Below are 20,608 nucleotides of genomic sequence, written 5' to 3' on the forward strand. Positions count from 1 at the left end.
TGTGACTGGCTCTGGCCTAGAATCTGTGAGTGCCGGGAGAAGGGCTGCAGGGAATGGGGAGGCAGGACCAGTGGCAGAAAAAAAAAAAGATGTACCTGGGCTCAAGGAAGGCAGATTTACAAAGTTATCCCAGCCTCTAGAGGAGGGGGATCCACAAACTGAGAGGTGAGCAGAGCCTGTCGATAAAGGGAAGCCTAATGTGCTGAGAAGGGGTGAGGGGTGGGGAGCAGTGCAGGGAGGGGTGAACCAAGCCTGCAGAGGAAGGGAGCTGGCTAAGGAGGGATGAGGAACCTGTTGGGGAGTGGAAGAATGGGAAGAGAAGAGAGGGCAGCAGAGCAAGCTAAGGAGATACAGGGGGTGGAGCAGGCCCCACATATAAAATTCAAAGTATGCCCTGCAGGAGAGGGAGAATTAAAACAAGCAGAGGGAGTAAGGAGAGGACGGGGAAAAGAGGATAAGATGGGGAGAGGAGGAAGAAGAGATTACGGGCAGGTGAGAGAAAAGGGGGTTTGAGAGACAGTGGTAGGGAACAGCGAGAATGGGGGGAGAAACTGTGGATGAATTGCAGGGGATGAGGAAGGGAAGGAGGGGAGAAGGGGAGGAGACTGGTGTGGCTGAGCTGGGATTGAGGAGAAGAATGACTGAGAGCACTTTGAGTCTTCCTTCCCTAGCTTTTGTTTTGGTGACATGAGCCTGCCCTTGTCCACATTATCCATCTGCTTCTCTCTGAACATTTAATACAGGCTGGTCAGTCACACTCACCACCCACTGTGCTTTGTTTTTTCTTTTTTACTGGAGGTGCTGTAATTTGTTTTGGGCTCAACATTCCCAACCATTTTCAAATGTTGACTTCTATGCACACGAGAACTGTTTTGCGCACACAGCATAAAAAAATTAGGGGACACGGAGGAGCTAAAAAATTCTGAATGTCAATTTATTTAAGCATGGTAGGAGGGTGAATGTCATCGTGTGGACTTTTGACATCTCATGCAATACACAGAAGTACAGCTTGTTTTTAAAGAACCACGTGGACATGGGCAATTCAGAAGTCAGCCGAGATGAAATGTCCCTGTGCTGTTGCATAACGCTGTAAAACCCTGGGGGAGGGGAGGCATTTTGCTTTTGCTGATGTTTGAGAAAGCCCACGCAAAGCACAACTTAACCAAGCAAGGTGTTCCAGCCATTTTTTCACTGTTGGCCATTGCTTTGCTTCTGCTAATTAGTGATATTTTTATCTTTATCTCTGTTTCTGACCTGGGTGCTTGAACTCACCTGGCCCTCCCCTGTTGCATTGAGCAAGAAAGTGGAACTCTGCCAGCGACTCTGTATCAAGGTGTGTCTACTTTAAAGTTCCTCCCATGAACTCTGCTGATCCTGACTGCCCTAGCAAGCTACAAAAAGATCCTTGCTGCCTCAGGTCCCAGCATTGCACTCAACAAGTTCCACAGCTGGCAAAATGGTCCTTGGAGATTCTGTATTCCTACTCCTCATTTTCTCTGTATCCTTCCTCGTCTTTTTCTCAACATGGAGGAGCATCAAGAAGTGGAAGAAGATGCCTCCGGGTCCTACCCCTCTGCCTTTCATAGGCAACATCCTGCAGGTGAAGCCCAATGACATGCTGAAGTCCTTCAGAAAGGTAAGTCACAAGGGTAGGGATGAGCCACTCCTGGGTTTATCCCCTACCTACATCTATAGCCTCGTAGTTTCAATTTCTGTAAGAAAAGCAGGGACTACAAGTCTATAGATATGATGGACTGGAGCAGAGTAAAGTAAAAAGATATCATATTAAGCATATTACAAGTTGCCTTTTTTTGTTAACTGTTTCAACACATTAATATCAACAAAAAAGGCCTTCAAGGGAAAAACAGCCATTCTATTCTAAAGTATTCATATCCACTGTTTTCGTAAAAGGGCTCCATATCGCCCCAACTTCAGAAGGCATTCTCCATTTTTCCATCATGTATTCCTCCCAGACACAAATTAACCAATCGATAATAGGTGGGGGCACCAAATGGAAAGACAGATGAGATGTAATGCGGACAAGTGCAAAGTGATGCACATAGGGAAAAATAATCTTTTGTGGGGCTATTTAATAAGTTGCTTTCAGAACAGGCGTTAATGCATCTAGAAGGTAAAGTTTGTCTATTTGCAGATGATACTAAGATCCGCAGCAAGGTGGACACATCGGGAGTAGAGAGAATGAAAAGTGATTTAAGAAAGCTGGAAGAGTGGTAAAAGATTTGCCAACTGGGATTCAATGCCAAGAAGTACAGAGTCGTGTATCTGGGGAGCAGCAATCCAAATGAGCTGTATGTGATGGGGGGGTGAACAGCTAATGTGCACGGACTAGGAGAGGGGCCTTGTTGTGATAGTGTCTGGTGATCTAAAGGCAACAAAGCAATGTGACAAGGCAATAGCGCAAGCCAGAAGAATGCTGAGCTGCATAGAGAGAGGAATAACCAGTAAGAAAAAGGAGTTGATAATGTTCTTGTACTGATCCTTCGTGAGGCCTCACCTGGAGTACTGTGTTCAATATTCCAGAAGATAGGATGTAGGTGGTCCAGAGAAAGGCAACCAAAATGGCATGGGGTCTGTATTGGAAGACCTATGAGGAGTAGCTGAAGGATCTGAATATGCATACTCTGGAACAGAGGAGGTGCAGGGGAGATACAGACCTTCAGATGCCCGACAGGTTTTAATAATGCATGAACTTCAAACCTTTTCCATTGGAAAGGAAACTGTAGAACTACAGGTAATGAAATGAAACTCCGGGGGAGATGACTCAGGACCAACATCAGGAAATAGTTCTTCACGGAGAGGGTGGTAGATGCCAGGAATGCCCTTCCGGAAGCGGTGGTGAAAATGAAAATAGCATACAAATTTAAAAAGGCACATGATAAACACTGTGGATCCCTAAGGACTAGGGTTGGAAATGAAGAAAAGGGTGCATGGGGGAAACCTGCAAGGAGTGGCAGTTACGACCCTTAACAGAAGGCCCAGAGATTACCGCCCTTAACCAGTCAGCCTTGCTGCTTGTGACTCAAATGCAATTTCGCTCTGTGCTTCAACAGTAGGGGAGAAAGGGGAATTGGATTCAGACAACAGCCAACACTGAACCTCGACTTTTACAGTTTGGGCTACTGATATGCGGACATTAGGGATAAAGCTCAGGATTCAGATGACAGATAATGCTGGGTCCCACCTATTGCAGTCCAGGGTACTGATATGCAGATATTAGGAGTAAAACACAGGACCACTTCTACGGCCAAGTCAAAAAGCAAAGCATGTTCAAGCAGCGTTGTCTGAATTATCATGAAGGTTCCTTACCCTGAATAAACATTACCAACAATAAGTTTGTAATGGGTTTGACAGTTGTTTGGTTTCGATTGTAATTATTGCTGCCTTTAACATAAGGCTTGGGGGCAACCTGCACGGAGCGGCAGTTACTACCATGAGAAGCTTGCTGAGTAGACTGGATGGACCATTGGTCTTTTTTTGCCATTGTTATTATGTTACTATCTAATTGTTATTTTAGCATGCATAAGGTATGACAATATGATATATTAACTAAGGGAATGCAAGACACTCAAGTGTGTGAAATAATGTTTCACCACTACTCAAAACTGAACAGTATCTCTGGAATGGCACTTAAGTTGTTTGCATCTGCATTTAATCTATTTAGTGATATTTCACACACATCTGTTATTCCTACAGTAATAGCTAATGAGGCAATCTGAATATTTTGCATCTCATTATCTTATCTGCACAGTGTTTAACATTAATATTGCTTTTTTAAGTCCAGGTGTTTTTTTTGTTATACAAAATGTAGGAAATACAGAGAAATAAACACAAAACCAGAAAATAACTCCAAAATAACATCCCTGCAACAAGAGGGAGCGTGAAATAATTAAAATAAAATAAACTCACCCTCAAGCCTCTGATCCAGTATAAGGCTCCACAAGTTTCCAAATTTCAAGACATTTACTTATTCTACTTTGCTTTCCATCTGCCAGGTTTCATGCTTGTGAATCATATTTAGAGTGTGTTACCAAAGATTAATGCATATGGGGGAATTTTCACAAGGCTTATGCATGTAAATCGGCTTTGGAAAATGATCCGGGGGAAAGTTGTATGGAGAGGAGAGGAGTACATGTACAGAGGCTCTTACAACTCAATTACATGTGTGCTTTCCTACACACTTGCATTAGATGCTCCAGGGGTTGGAGTTGGAGGGGGAAAAGCATTTATGTGCATACGTTGGATTTTCGAACAAATGCATGTAAATGTCACTCAGAAAGTTACACTTGCTCAGGAATTTGGGAGCAGGTGTATCTTTGTCCATGTATGTGGAACACATGTACCTGTATAACCCAGGAATTTTCAACGCAGACTTATGCATGTCTGCTTTGAAAATTCGTGCTAAAGTCTCCAGGTACAAATACGTGGGCTGTTATTCAAGATCTATTTTACTGCAAAGGAAAACCAAATAACGAGTAGTTTCTGATTATTGGGTAATAGATTACAAAATACAGCACACATAAAAATAATAATTTGATAAGCAATATTATAATAAATATTTAAAATATCAGAAATCACCTTCTGCACCAAATAGAGTAAATCTGGCTGGCCCAGCTGCTGCGCTGTGCACTGCCATGTGGAAGGTCCTCTGTTGATCCCCCAGTTGGGTCTTCTGCTCCCTACGTCTGCTAGAGCTGAGGATGCTGTGGAGGCACAGGCTATAGGAAGGATGGAGTCGTCACTGTTTAAGTGCAACACCTAATGGCTCGTTTCAGGGTCCATGGTTGCAGGGTTCCAGTCTGGGAGGGCTTAACACGTTGCCTCACCTAATGTTGTAAAACTTTCCCACTTACGCATGCAAGTCGGCATTCACTTACACATGCGTGCACCAATATAAAATCGGGAACGCTTCTGCACGCAGGTAGCTGATTTTATAATATGCGCGTGTTGGGAACCACTCACGGGTCTTAAAATTTCCCTTTAAGTGTATTGTAAGGAAAGGGAATAATGGCATCTAGTGGCCAGACCAGGAGGCTTTGCCACACCCCATGCCCAGAATTGCAACCACGCTCCTGAGGATCCAGATTGGTCCTCAGGCAATCAAGAGCTGACGGTTGAGCCATGAGGACCTGAAGAAAATGTGTTTCTGTGCCTGTAAGGTGAAGCAGTGAATTCTTGTTAACTGTGCAGCCTGACTTGGACTGAAATGGCACCAATAGGGCAGGAGCAACTGGGTATTGCTTCTGTCCCCGGGGGTGGCAAATCCAGGTGGGGTGCCCCTCCTTATCTTGCCCCAAGGAAGGGGCCCCTAGTGGTCCCTTAAAGAAATATACCAAAACCTTTCACTAACCTTTAGTCATAATAACACATCATCATAACCTATTATAACCTCCAGCGAAAACATCACTAAGGAAGCGTGCCCTATCTACAGCAGGCCCCCACCAATGGAATGCTCTCCCCTCGGACCTACGACTAGAACCATGCCCCTTGGCTTTCAAAAAAAAAAACTAAAAACTTGGCTTTTCATCCAAGCTTTCCCTGACACTTAACCCTGGCCTGGGTTCAACAACAGCCTTGTCCAATGACCAATGTACCTTCACTTAACTTTTGCCTCAGTCTAATTATGTTTAGTCCTGTCCAGTTCCCAATGTTCATTTACCCAGTGTATTTTCTCTCCCCTTCCTTCAGCCCAACGTATGGAATTTTTTACCCACATACGGTACTCGTTTTATGTTTGTTTATTTCTCACTTTCCCATTAATTTCCCTGTGACGGTCTCCCGGACCGATTCTTAGTATATAATATTCAGCTAGAGTTCTTTGTTATTACATAATATTCAGTTTGCAGTTTGAGTTCTTTGTAACAGTTATTTGATACACCTGTTTCTTATACCATTTCTTGTTTTCTTGTTTTATGTACTGCCTTTGTGCGAAGTTACAGTTTTTGTTTTTTTTTGTTAACCGGGGTGATCTGTATCCCATACAGGAACCTCGGTATATAAAAGTTATAAATAAATAAATATTAAGAATTGGTTAAGTGACCTTCTTTGGAATTTCTCCAAAAATAGAACTCTGATTACCAGAACCTGATTTAGGATCCTGTCATATAAAATTTAAGAAATTATTTTTTAGTTAATAGACAAACTATAGAATTTGTTGCCAAAAAATATGGTTAAGGCCTGTAATATAGCTGTTTAAGAAGGGTTTGGACAAGTTTTTGGAGGGCAGGTTCATTAACAATTATTAGACAGGTAGACCTTGGGTTCTCCACCTCTTACTTCTGGAAGAGAATGGATCTCTTAGTTTGTGATCCTGATTGGCCACTGTCAGACACAGAATGAAGACGCAATGGACCATTAGTCTGACAGAGCATGGCACTTCCTGTATTGCGGGGAGGCTCAAGAGTTCTTCCACTCCTTTGGGCTTCCAGCTCAGTCAGAACTGGGGCTTGTTTATTTGGAACTACCTGGGATTTCTCCCCCCTGTTGTATATCCCTTCCCAACTCAACTAGTCCAGTCATTGCAGTGACAGACCTCGGCTGGGTGCCATGCATCGAGGCATCTTCTGGAACTCTACAAGCATAGGCCCTAACTCCTGCCACTAAGTGTCACCGTTGTGCCACAACTTGGACTCCCTTCCACTAGGGGCAATAGAGCCTGCATCTGAAAATCCCCAGCCCTGGACAGCCTGAGGAACAGAAGACCTGGGAATGCTGTAGAGGCAAGACTTGATCTGGGAATCTAACCTAAATCCTCCACCTAGCAGTGTGCCACTGCCACTTAGCCATCAAGCCAACATCCTGCATCAAACTTATCTTCATGCCTGATTTCCAAAAGCATTTATACACTTAAAACTGGGTTTTACATGTGTAAATGCACTTTATCTGTGTAAGTGGGCTTTTTAATAGTGCTACAATATATGCCATTGAATTATCAATGAGTTTTACCTGGATTAAGTACGCTTAACGTGGGTAAATGGCATTTGAAAATTGCTACAATAGTATGTTACATTTACTTGTATAACTCCTTTACAAATTCACCTGGTACGTTCTGTGTGTATTTTACAGTTGCACAAGACGTATGGGCCAGCATACGTGATATATTTAGGAACCCTGCCAGTTTTGATACTAAATGGTTATGATGCTGTGAAGGAGGCACTCATCGACAATGCAGATGTGTTTGGTGCACGAGGGAGATCTCCAGCACTTAAAGTGTTCTTCGGTGAATATGGTGAGGAAGCACTAATATTTCTCTTGATAAGATGTGAAAAGCTACTGCATTTTCTCTCTGGCATCCAGTTTGTAATGATAATGGTAATGTTTATTTTACTATACTGCTTTTCAAGAAAATTTTTCAAAACTGTGTACAATAATAATTTTCTAAAAATACAATATTAGAGCAAAAGTAAATTAACAAAAAGTAAGCAAGACAAAAACATTACAAATCAAATAAAAATCTAAAAGAAAAAGAAAAACTAATATCCATACTAAAAGTCTTATAAAAATCACAGTCAATGTAAAACCTGAGTATAAAACCAGGATTTAACCAGTTTCCTGAAAATTATTTTCATTTCAGAAATCCAGTGGCAGAGAATTCAAAATAAGATGGGCCTGATATTGAAAGATGCAGCCCCTTCTTCCTTGTAATAAAATTTCATGAGGCGACGGTAATCTCAATAGCTCCATTTGAGATAATATTAAAGTTTTTGCAGGTTTGTAAGAAATTAATAAATTACCAAGATAATTAGGCTTGTCAGAAAGAGTCTTAAATGTTAAACTCTGCATTGAACAGGCAAACAATTTAAATCTTGCAAGAGTGGCAAAACATGATCAAATATTACTCTGACTGCTGTATTTTTAAGTAGCTGAATTTGCTTCATATCAGCTTCAGTAAATACCTAGGTACAAAGAATTACAGTCATCTAGTCACGATAAAATGGAAGCCAGTATGCAAACCATTCAGAGACTATAAAATGCAGACTTGGATATAAAGGGAATCTGTTTGGACATAGATAAAGTCTCCTCAAGGTGAGCCCACAGTATTTTGATTATATTTACAAGAGGACTGGTGTATTTTTGCATGCAGGGAGCTACTTTAATATTGGATTTGCATCTCCCAAATCAAATGGCCTCACATTTTTGAGGATTTAATTGCAATTTGTGGTCAGAAAGCCAATTAGCAATTTTATCCTAACAATCATTAGATTTGTCCATATCAGCAGGGCTGGTGCAAGAGTATTTGGCTGCCTAGGCAAACTTTGGGTCATGCACCCTTCTTCCCCATCTTATCTATTGTCAGCAGTGGCTGCAGCACATCACTTCCTTCTCCTGCACCCCTCTGGGATACTGCTGCCCTCAACATTTTGGCACTCTAGGCAACTGCCTAGTTTTCCTAGTGGAAGGACCGGCCCTGCATATCAGAAGTGGAGTCAAAATGAAAAGCTGACAGGACATGTAGAACTCTGTTAGGCCTGAGTGAGACCACATCTCAAGTCTGGGGAGGGGACAGCTTTTCTTAACAGGGACACAGAAAAGCCAGAAACAATATCACATACAGGAAGTAGCCTGCAGCCGCATCTGCATTCCAGACAAGTAGAGAAGAGCTAAGGATGCCATCTCTCTCTTTACTGTCTCTCCTCTCAGTTCTACGCCTGTATCCGCCTGTTAGGCTAGCTGGGTATTTTCTGCGATGCACTGGCACCGTGGAATAGCCCAGTCAATTTAGCTGGATATATTTATCTGGCTAACTTGCTCAGTTAGATAGTAACTGAATGTGGACCTCTCAATGTTTCTGCTATTTCCTTCTCTTCCCTGAGCACACCTTCTACCCTTTGGTTATCTGGAGTCCAAATGGGCCTTTTGTCTCAAATGTACTTGAAAAAGATTTACTATTAGTTTTTACCTAAGAACATAAGAAATTGCCATGCTGGGTCAGACCAAGGGTCCATTAAGCCCAGCATCCTGTTTCCAACAGAGGCCAAACCAGGTCACAAGAACCTGGCAATTACCCAAACACCAAGAAGATCCCATGCTACTGATGCAATTAATAGCAGTGGCTATTCCCTAAGTAAACTTGATTAATAGCCGTTAATGGACTTCTCCTTCAAGGCTTATCCAAACCTTTTTGAACCCAGCTACACTAACTGCACTAATCACATCCCTGGCAACAAATTCCAGAGCTTAATTCTTTTTTGGCCTGTCTTATTATTGTTCTACATCTAACTTGCCAGTGTTATGCTCCTCCCTATTTTCCTCATTTCTGTCTGTGCCCATTTTTGAAAGATGCCCTTTTGGCTTTAACTGCCTCTTTCAGCTCACCGTGCTGGCAATTGTTTGGTCTTCCTTTGACCTTTTTAATGCTTAGAATGCAAATTATCTGGGCTACCAAGATGGTATTTTTAAACAATATCCATACCTCCTGCCTTGCCAGAGTTATTTTATTCTAATTTCCTCACGTTATCATTGTCTCCCTTTTAAAATAAAATGTTTCTGCAGTAGTTTACTTAATGTCCTCCCTCCAGTGATTATAATAGATTTGATTGTATTATGATCACTATTAAGAAGTGTGTGAAGTATTCTACTATTTTATTTATTTAGGCATTTTATATACCGTTATTCCAAAAGAAGATCACAACGATTTACAAAGCATCATTCATTTTCTAGGTCAACATTCACAGTCTACATCTATACTTCAACAAATAATGTCGTGGTCGACACTACATCAGCTACAAGTTAATTGGGGGCTAGGACAGTAGTTTGTTACAAGTATGTTCTACGTCAATGATATTCACCTATTAACCAATAGGTTATCATAATCCACTTTACTTCTCTTTGCTCATTCTATTAACAATATCAATGATTTTTTATAGTGAAGTTACCTGTATATCTGCATATTGATAATCTAAGTTAAATCATAAGCATTTTTTAATAGCCATGTCTTTAGTTTGCGTTTGAAACTCTTTCTTTCTGTTATCAAACGTAATCCCTTTGGTAGAGAGTTCCATAACTTAGAACCCGCTATGGAAAACATTCGGTCTCTTATTTGTGTTAGATGAGTACTCTGCATTGTAGGCACATTTAGTAGTCCTTTATTTTGCAATCTTAAGTGTTTGTTGCGGTGTTTATGGTTGAATCTTCACTCCTATTAAGCAGGGGTTTGTGTCGATGATTTTAAAAATTATTGTTAATAGTTTATAATGAATTTTGGCTTGTACTGGCAGCCAGTGCAGTGCAATCAGTTAGGGAGTGTTGTAATTTGACTTGAAATGTGGGCCCTGAGTCGTAGCAAGAGATGACTCCACTCACAGGGAGGACCCCTGTGGGGACTTGCCACGATAGACTGACTCCCAGCAGAAACACACACAGACAAGAGATGTATTTATTATAATGCATTGAGATATACTGTCCGAGGAGCAGACAGTGAAACACAGTCCAGAGGAGGTATACTTAGCGATGATGTCCAACAGCAGTCCGCAGCACGGAATACGCTATAAGGTGCTCTCACCAAATATGTGTAGAGGGTAGATCTGGTAGTGGTCTGCAGAGCGGGGTATGCCGAGAATCCACACAGTAGATGGTAGGCCTGAGAGGTAGATCCGGTAGTGGTCCGCAGAGCAGGGTACGCTGAGAATCCACACTGAATAGATGAGAGAAGGTGGAGAGACAGGCTGAGCAGCAATGGTACTCACTCTGAAGAGGTGTAGGCAGGAACAGAGGAAAACCTCAGAAGAGCGGAGGACCGGAGCGCAGCAAGGCCCCCGAGGGGTGGGTACCAAAGGCATCCAAGCAGGAACTCTGGAACAACGAGAGTCTGCAACGAAGAGGAATTCAGCAGGAATGGAATCCTTGCTAACTCGTAGGAAGGAAGGTTGAGCGAGGTTATATACACGTAGGCAGATGACATCATGCGGAGGGGACGCCCCTGAGGTATCCGCCATGACTTGCATAAGAGGAGGACTGGCACGCGCCCCCTGGGTGATTCCTGACTCAAAATGGCGAATGCAATCACCCACGCCATCCCAGGGACGCCAGGGGGTCGGCGTTCAGAGGCGGAGGTAGCCATCTTACCGAGAGTTGCTGGAAGAGGATAAAGAGAGATGAGCAACAGAGGGTGCAGCTGTCTGCGACCGATGGGTGCAACAGGGGGTGATGTGGTCAAATTTCCTTACCCCTAATAAAAGTTTTGTTGAGGCATTTTGTAATAACTGTAGAGGTTTTAATAGTCCTGAAGGTAGGCCTAGTAAACGGGAGTTACAGTAATCTATATCTGAAAATATTAGTGTTTGTAGAACAGTGCGGAAGTCTTGTAAGGTTAGTAAAGGTTTTAATTGATTCAGTATTCTAAGTTTGGAGTATCCTGATTTAATTAATTTGCTTATGTGCTCTTTCATTGTCAGGTTCTCATTGATTTGTATTCCTAAGCCTCGTACTTGATATGAGGGTGTAATGTTGTAATTACTCAGGTCTAGAGGTGGTGGTTTGACTGTAGAGGAGTTTCTCCTTAGCCTCATGATTTCAGTTTTTTTGTGTTTAGAGTTAGTTTCAGTTGAGAGTTTTTCTTGTATTGTTTCATGTATGTTGATAGTGTCGAAGCAGTTTTTTCAAATGATTTGGCAAATGGAATGTAGATTTGTATGTCATCTGCATATAAGAAGAAATTGATTCCTAGTTCCGCTAGTAATCTACACGAGGCAGCATGTATATGTTGAATAGAGTTGCCGAGAGGGCTGAACCCTGGGGGACACCAATATCGATTGGGAAGGTGTCAGATGTGTGATTGTCTAGTTTTACTTGGAATGTCCTATCTGCTAGGAAGGAAGAGAAAAATATGAGAACATTTCCATCTATTCCAATTTTTCTCAACTGTTGGCATAGCAGTGTAAAGTCTACATTGTCGAAGGCTGCTGATAAATCATTTTGTATCAGTATGTAAGATTCATCATTGTCAAACCCTTGTAGTTCAGGGTCCATTAAAGAGATGAGTAAAGTTTCTGTTGAACGATTTTTTCTGAACCTGAATTGGTTAGGATATAGAATATTATTGTCTTCTAGGTGGTTTTCTAATTCAGGTACCGCTGCTTTTTCTAGGAACTTTGCGTTAAAAGGCAAATTGGATATTGGTCGATAGTTGTCCTAGTCATCAATTCTGCCAGATTTATTTTTACTAATTTTGTGATTATTGTCTGTGGTTCACTTTGGGGCCTTAAGGAGGAATCAAGTTTGATATACAAATTTAAAGAATAAATAAAATCGGTCCTAGTGAATCCACCAGCTTTACCCTTTGCACCAGGTCCTGCATTCCATTGAGAAGTAGATTTCAAATATTTCTCCCTCTCGTGGCTTCAGAACCAGCTGCTCCATGAAGCAACCATTTATGGCATCTAGAAATGTTACCTCTCTAGAATGTCCTGATGAGACATTTATCTAATAAATACTGGGGCAATTAAAATTTCCCATCATTATTGGATTTTCAACCCCCACTACTGAGCTCTTCCCCATCACACTTGGAATTTTTATCCATAATGCAGTTTGTTTCTTGCAGAAATCTCCTTAGCACTACATTACAGGAATCCTAGAAAATTCTCGGGTCCTCGATATTGTTCTGAGCCCAAAGGGGTAATCTTACAAATGGACCATACCAACTCTTTACTTTACAAGAACATGTGTAACCTCTGGACTGGGGAGCTTTCTAGGACACATAAGCAATATTAGGGCACAGTGTCCTATAATAAATTACTCAGTTTATTTCAACCCTGGTTCTACAGGATTTTCAAGGGCGGGGAGAGGGAGTTGGTAGGATAATCTCCTGGGCTCTCGGCATTAATTATCTGTGAGTGCCAAAAACCAAGCTGCACACAAAGCTAGTGTTCTGTAAGGGATTTCAGTCTTACAGGTTTATCTAACAGTTAAATTGGATAAAATAAGATCCAAGTTCATGTATAGAGAACAGAAAGCCTAAACCTTACTTGAGGTGGATAATTTTATTAAAGCAGCATAAAATATACAATATATTCAGTGGCTTCCAGTTAGCTGGAAGCCACTGGATAAGTCACTACTTAACTGGCTAATTAGCGTTCAGTGCATGTTGAATATCGGGCTCAAAGTTTGTGAAAGCTACAACTTAGCAAGTTTATGTTCGGCTGTACTAACAAACTTGTAAGGTGAAGACAAATTGCCTGATATAAGACCAACAGGAACTTCTTCCCCTCTGTGTAGTTCCCACAGGCATTAAAACTGCAGGGGCCATTATGTGGCTGGACCTCCAACTTGTGTTGCTGAGGCCTGCAAGGTTTGGTTCAGTTGCACACTCCATGAGAAGGGTAGCGGGTGTGTGAGCCCTTAGTGCTGCGGTGTAGTTGACGCAGCCTGGAGTTCCAACCCCCGAGGCCTATGCTGGCAGCTGGCGAACGTGCCCTATAGCAAGACAGTCTGGAGCTTCACCTTTACCAGCTGCCTGCCCAGCAGGTTAAGCCCATGCGTTCTGGCAGCTGGCAGTTAGGTCCCTAGGGTGCTGGTGATAACTAGAATCCAGAAACACACCAGGGTCAGGGCAGGCAGAAGGTTAACAGAGGCAGAGATGGGACAAGATCAAAGCAGGCAGCTAGCAAGAATAGTCAGCTCCAGGCAGCAGGCAAACATTTATTTATTTATTTATTTATTTAAGGGTTTTTTATATACCGAGGCACGTTTGCAAAACATCACCTCGGTTCACAATGTAACATAACCTAGCAACAAGCTTTACAATAATATAAATTTTTAACAAGATTTAAAATTTAAAAAACATGGACAGGTGCAAGATTTAAGATTTAAAAAACATGGACAGGTGCAAGCAAGGGTCAGGTATAGGCAGCAGGCAATCGTGTTCAAATCCAAGCAAAAGGTCAAGATTGAAACAGGCAAGCCAAGTGTTGACAAAGACACATTGAAGACACTGAACAGGATGAGTACGGAGGCAAGGCAAGGCTAGATAAAGAAGGCTGGACGAGGCAAGGCTGGAAGACAAGGAATGCAGGAATCAGGAACACTAGCAACACACATAGCTGTGCAGGAGATATGTTGCTGAGGCATTACGGGATCATCTAGAGCAGTCTTATAAAGGGAAAGCCAGTGACATCATCAGAGGGCACCATGGGGGCTTTACTGCCATGGGCCCTTCAAGTCCCACAGCTCACCATGCATGCGTATGTAGGCAGGCCTGGTGAGACAGCAGGCAGATGGCGGTGTCCTGGTGCGGCATGCTGTGCTCGACAAAGCTCCCTCTGCAGCAGCTTCCTAGCCATGGGAAGAGGCCTACAGCTTCCTGGGTGAGTGTGATGGCTCATGGTGGCATCCAGTGAACCACCAAATGTAATACTTCTTTTTAGGAAGACTGGCTTATCCTTACAGTTCCTTATCAACTCTTTCATATAATCTCCCTAAAGCAAGTCAAAATAGTAAATCTGTGAATCTGTGGTTGTGTGATCCCTTGATCCAATCCTTAAGGTTCTTTCTTTATCCTTGGCTACTCCATGGATTACTGTGAAATATGGGGTCCTCTCTCCAATTTAATTCCCCATTCAAATACCTGGGATATAAATGCATGAACTTGAATTCTCCCATGTTTCCTCTTCTTTTCTTCTCTGTTGTACCAGTTAGGTGCCTTCTTGATTCCCCTCTGCAGGGGCGGATTGGCCTATCGGGGGATCGGGCATTACCCGGTGGAGCGGTCGCTCTAGTTACGTGGTCTGCCGAGCGGCAGACCACGTGGTATCTCTGGGGCCGGCCGGGGCGTCGAGTCCCCGGGCCGGTTGTCAGCGGGAATCCACCCCTGCTCCTCTGTATCCTGGATGGGTATTTGTCGTGGTTAAACATAGAATGGGTGCCACTACTTCTCTTTCCTTACTTCCTCTCTCTCTCTGGTGAATTCTGGATGGATATCCATTCTCTGCTTCCTCCACATTTGCCAGATGGGCAAGGGAATCACTTGGACTAAGTAATACCGAGTTGACCAGGAAACTTACTCCTCTCTGGGTGGGCAGGAAGGATATAACGTCCTTCCAAACTTAAGAATACTCTTGTGCAAAAATTGCTAGAGATGTCTCATTAACCACTGGGTTTGAGCTGAAATAAACTCTCTTTATTTTGTAAGATTGTATATATTGTAATTTTGCTTATACTCATTCTGATATTGTAATCACTTATAGCAGCTTCTTACCATATAATTGTTCCTTTAATTTTCCATTGCTTGCTTTTTCCTTCTTTACTCTTCCTCCCTCTCCTTCTAGCCTTCTCCCCTTCCCCCTCCCTGTTCAATGTAATTTCTCCAACTTTATTGTTAATTGTAAACCGGCATGATGTTCTACACGAATGTCGGTGTATAAAACCTCATAAATAAATAAATAAATAAATAAATAAGACTCCTCAGCCAAAGCTTTGGGTCTTTCAAAAATTAAGAGAACTGAAAAGAAACTTTTCTTCTCTCTTGATATATAAACTAAAAATCCACGCAGATACCAGGAGTGACTTACCTCTAGGGGGGTGATGTGACCTGGGTGGTACATTCCTTTACTCTAAAATGTCCTGACTTAACTACTTCTTAGTAGGGATCCAAATGGGGCAGGACACATTTCCTCAGTACAGAATCTTAAGGATCCTTTTCATAATACCTTGTGTTGGCAACACTCATATTTTCTGTCCTTTACACCTCTATCCATAAGCTTATTTCTTAGCATCCCTTTGGTGCTCTCTCTTTCTCTATCTAAAATCCCATTTCTGCATGCATTTCTCATCAGTTATATGGTTTTCCTCTCCATCAATTTTGTCTTTTCTTCTTCTGGTTCCTGCTACTTCCCAAACTCTCAGTCTGTTAAATGTTGTACTTTTGGATAATGCACTCTGTAAATAAAGAAACTGTGGTGATGTTCATCATGAAGACTGGCTTACGATGCCTTAGCTTGGACTATTGTCAAAGTGAGGCTAATGAAGCCTATGATTGGGCTAGAAGCCCGTGAGGATGGAAGAAAACCTTCTAATCAATGCTGCCTGGCTTATGATGTTAATGATGGATGGTGAGGTTACAACAAGTTCCTTCTGGATTGGGAGCCCAAGAGAAAGGAAGGAGACCTCCTAATCAATAAAGGATGCTACCCTTAGGCTTACTGGACAAAGAATAAGTCATCAGTTTCTCTCAGAGTTATTTAATATTTGTATATTGAGGAGCTGAAACGTAGCATTGAATTGCCTGGGTCTTGTCAATTTTGTCTTTATCCTTTTCAGGGATAATTACAAGCAATGGGGAGCGCTGGAAGCAGCTTCGACGATTCGCGCTCATGACCATGAGGAATTTTGGGATGGGGAAGAGGAGCATTGAGGAGCGGATCCAGGAGGAAGCCAAGTTCCTGGTGGAGGAAATGAAAAAAACAAAAGGTTGGTGTGTGTGCAAGTTGTGTGTGTATCTGTGTATGTTTATCTGGTCCATAGGGTCACTCATAAATACAGTATATTTATTTATTTAAAATCATTTATAAATCACTTTTCAGATCACAGTTAATCTTCCAATCTTGTAATCTTCTTCAATCTTCCAGTACTGACTTCTGTGGGAAAAATATGCCAGAGCCTGCCCTGGTAGGGGCCGATTTCATTATCTGGTATAAGCATTGAGCCTCATGCAGCTCAGTAGGTGGCCCTTTTCTGTAACAATGTGAAGATTTACAGTAGGGTTCAGAGCTATCTCTGTGTCATACAGGATAGACTGGTCCAGTCCTGGCTTTACCCCATTACTTCTATGGACATGCATTTTCAGTTTCTCTAAGAAAGGCAGGAACTGGGCTGACTCAGTGGCAAATGTGCACTATCAGGTGGATAACGTAGGATTTGATCCCCCCAGACCTCTGCACCCTGGATGGCTGAGATGCTGCAAAGACAATGTTCACAGTTATGTGGCAGGAGGTCATCTCAGCTATTGCTCAACAGTGACACCTAGTGTTCAGACTTAGGGTCCACATGTATCCAGTTTCTGTAAGGAACGACAAATAGTGACACCTGGCTAAGGACTTTCCTTGCATTGGCTGGGCTGTATTGGGAGGAGATATAAAATTAGAAGAAAATCCACAAAGTAATTCTAAATTTCAGTTTCATTTTATTTACTTAGACGGTAGCTTTTAATCCAGCACATGGGAACACTTTGTCACGTGGGTGTCAGCGCTCACTCAGATACACAGTCATTTAAGAACATAAGATTTTATCATACTAGGTCATACTGAAGGTCCATCAAGCCAAGCATCCTGTTTCCAACAATGGCCAATTCAGGTTACAAATACCTGGCAAGTACCCAAACACCAATTAGATCTCATGCCACTAATGCCAGCAATAGCAGTGGCTATTCCCTAACTCAAATTAATAGCAGTTTATGGATTCTACTCCATGAAATTATGCAAACCTTTTTTAAACCCAGCTACACTAATTGCCCTAACCTCATCCTCTGGCTACGAATTCCAGAGCGTAATTGTGCATTGCATGAAAAAGAGTTTTCTCTGATTTGTTTTAAATGTGCTGCTTGCTAACTTCATGTCATGAAGAGTATATAACCAATTAATATTTACCTGTTCTAGTCCTCTCATGTTATTATAGATCTCTATCATATCCCCCCTCAACTGTCTCTTCTCCAAACTGAAGAGTCCTAACCTCTTTAGCCTTTCCTCACAGGGCAGTCATTCCATCTCCTTTATTATTTTGATTGCCTTTCTGTTTACCTTCTCCAGTGCAACTATATCTTTTTTGAGATGCGATGATCAGAATTGTACACAGAATTCAAGATGCTGTCTCATCATTGAGCAATACAGAGGCATTATGACATTCTCCATTTTATTCCCTATTCCCTTCCTATAATTCCTAACATTCTGTTTGCTTTTTTGACTGCCACAGCACACTGAGCTGACAATTTCAATGTATTATTTACTATGACACTTAGACCTTTTTCCTGGGTGGTAACTCCTAATATGGAACCTAATATTGTGTAACCTCAGCATGGGTTATTTTTTCCTTTATGCCTCATCTTGCACTTGTCCACATTAAATTTCATTTGCCATTTGGCGCTCAATCTTCCAGTCTTGCAAAGTTTTCCTGCAATTTATCACACTCCATATGTGATTTAACTATTCTGAATAATTTTGTGTCATCTGCAAATCTGATCACCTCACTCATCGTACCCCTTTCCAGATAATTTATAAATACATTAAAAAGCACCGATCCAAGTATAGACCTAGATTTATCAAAATGCGGTAACTATTGCATGTGATAGCAAAAGGGGCATGGTTTATGCAAATATTAATTTTATTGCAATTTGCACTAATTACCTATGTGAAGAGCTAAGTTAGTGCAAATTGCAATAACATTATCAGACTTTGTGATAGGAGCCAGACCTGTTGTATTTCCCACATATAACCACTGGGGGAGAGAGAGACAGAGAGAGAGAGACTGACTGGCCAATGTCATCTCCCTAGATAGGTATTTGTATCCCTATGGTAGGCCCACCTAGTAACTCAAGGTGGGGTTTAGGTAACAGTGTAGGGGGTTAGGGGCCCCTTTGACATTCAATGTTAGACGTACGAACAGAACAGCGGTCTCTTGTGAACATTTGATGACCCTCGGAGTGAGGAAACTCACTCCAAGATGAGATTTGTACAATGTTCTCTCCACCTAGCTTGATGTTACCCAGGTAGTCCATCAAGCTAGGTTGAGAGAACATTGCCCAAATCTCATCTTGGAGTGAGTTTTCTCACTCCGAGGGTCATCAAATGTTCACAAGAGACCACTATTCTGTTCGTACGTCTAACATTGAATGTCAAAGGGGCCCCTAACCCCCTACACTGTTACCTAAACCCCACCTCGAGTTACTAGGTGGGCCTACCATAGGGATACAAATATCTATCTAGGGAGATGACATTATGGCCAGTCAGTCTCTCTCTCTCTCTCTCTCTCTCTCTCTCTCTGGGAGCTAACTCCTCCATATTTGCATGGTGCTATCGCATGTGAAAAAGCCTTAGCACATTTTGATAAATGACCCCCATAGATTGTTATGGTGTTGGAGTGGATTCTTGGGTACTGCGGAGATGGCCACTCCCACGGGGAGGAACCGCAGTACTGGGCTAGACTCTATACATACAGAGAATTGGCATTTATTATACAGCTTGGTGGTACTGCCCAGGAGGTGGCAGCAGTGAGGTAACCCAGTAGTAGCAGTCCAGGGGTCCTCAGCGGAGGAGACCAATCCCACACTTGACTAGATGGTAGGCAGCTCAGGGTAATAGAGGAAGTCCCGGATGCAAGCTCTTAGCGCTGAGCTGAAGGTGAGACAGACTGGCAAGGTTAGATTACTCACAGAAGTGGATAGCTGTATTGATGGATATCCTGGCAGGCAGAAGTAGTTGAATTGTGGGCACCAAGGCAGGGAGAGCAGGCCCTCGAGGAGTGAGTACCAGGTATCCCAGATAGGTACCTGAAAGAAAGCATAAGGGCCCCCGAGGAGCGGGTACACAAGTTAGAGATGAATGACCCCCGAAGGGCAGAGAGAGCTTCCAGCGGTAGCAAGGAAGCGGCAGAGCAGCTTAGACCGGAGGCATTCCAATCCTTGCTAACTCAGTTTGTTAGCAAACGAAGGGCAGGCTAAATACCCGGATGGCGTGACATCACTCGAGGGGGACACCCCCGAGGTTCCCGCCATGACGTGGATAAAGATGTGGGTGGCGTGCACGCGCGCGAGCACCCTAGGAGGCCCTCAGGAGAAACATGGCGAACACCCTCGCCGTTGCCGTTCCGGGGACGCCGGAGAGAGCGGCATGAAGATGCGGCAGCAGCCATCTTCCCAAGGCTTGAGGAGAGAGAAGGAAGAAAGGTGAGGCACAGAGGTCGAAGCCAACTGAGACCAACGGACGCAACACAGATCCCTGACGCACTCCACTGTTCACCTTTTTCCACTGTGAAAACAGATAATTTAATCCAATTATTTCCTGTCTTTTAACCAGTTTGCAATCCACAAAAGAGCATTGCCTCCTATCCCATGACTTTTTAGTATTCTTAGAAGCCTGTTATGAAGGACTTTGTCAAACGTCTTCTAAAAATCCAAATATACAACATCTACCAGCTCACTTATAACCACATGTTTATTAACCCCTTCAAAAAAATGTAGCAGATTTGTGAGGCAAGACTTCCCTTGGGTAAATCCATGCTGGCTGTGTCCTATTAAACCATGTTTTTCTATATGTTCTGTGTTTTTTTCCTTTAGAACAATCCAACAACTAGTTTTTCCAACAATCCAACAACAAGTCACTTTCCCCCATCGCCTTTCTCCTAACTCTCCCAATCCCTCTCTCCGGCTATACACCGCATTCCTCTTCCTTGCCTTCTCTTTCCCCCCTTCTACCATCTCCTCTGTACCTCCATCCCCTGAGCTTATTTATACACATTAATTATATTGATTTATTTATATTATCTACTGTATTTTCTGTTAAGACGAGTTTCATGAGTTTTAGATTATGTTAAAATGAGTCTCTAGAGTTTTAGGTTACGTTTAGTGTTTCTTCTGTTAACTGGCATCATTGTTCCATGTACTGCCTTA

The 20,608-nt window shown here is 42.5% G+C and overlaps 1 protein-coding gene across 1 annotated transcript in view; it reads left to right on the forward strand.

Annotated features, from left to right (window-relative positions):
* The first annotated feature begins 594 nt into the window (after positions 1-594).
* LOC115100867 (cytochrome P450 2G1-like) overlaps positions 595-20,608 on the forward strand; it is a 39,654-nt gene continuing 19,640 nt past the window's right edge. Inside the window, exons 1-3 of the mRNA XM_029619880.1 lie at positions 595-1,636; positions 7,084-7,246; positions 16,270-16,419. Coding sequence (XP_029475740.1) covers positions 1,457-1,636; positions 7,084-7,246; positions 16,270-16,419 — 493 coding nt within the window. The 5' untranslated portion in view covers positions 595-1,456. The remainder of the gene's footprint in view (positions 1,637-7,083; positions 7,247-16,269; positions 16,420-20,608) is intronic.

The sequence above is a fragment of the Rhinatrema bivittatum genome, chromosome 11 (assembly GCF_901001135.1).
Source record: "Rhinatrema bivittatum chromosome 11, aRhiBiv1.1, whole genome shotgun sequence".
In the NCBI taxonomy this organism is placed as follows: domain Eukaryota; kingdom Metazoa; phylum Chordata; class Amphibia; order Gymnophiona; family Rhinatrematidae; genus Rhinatrema; species Rhinatrema bivittatum.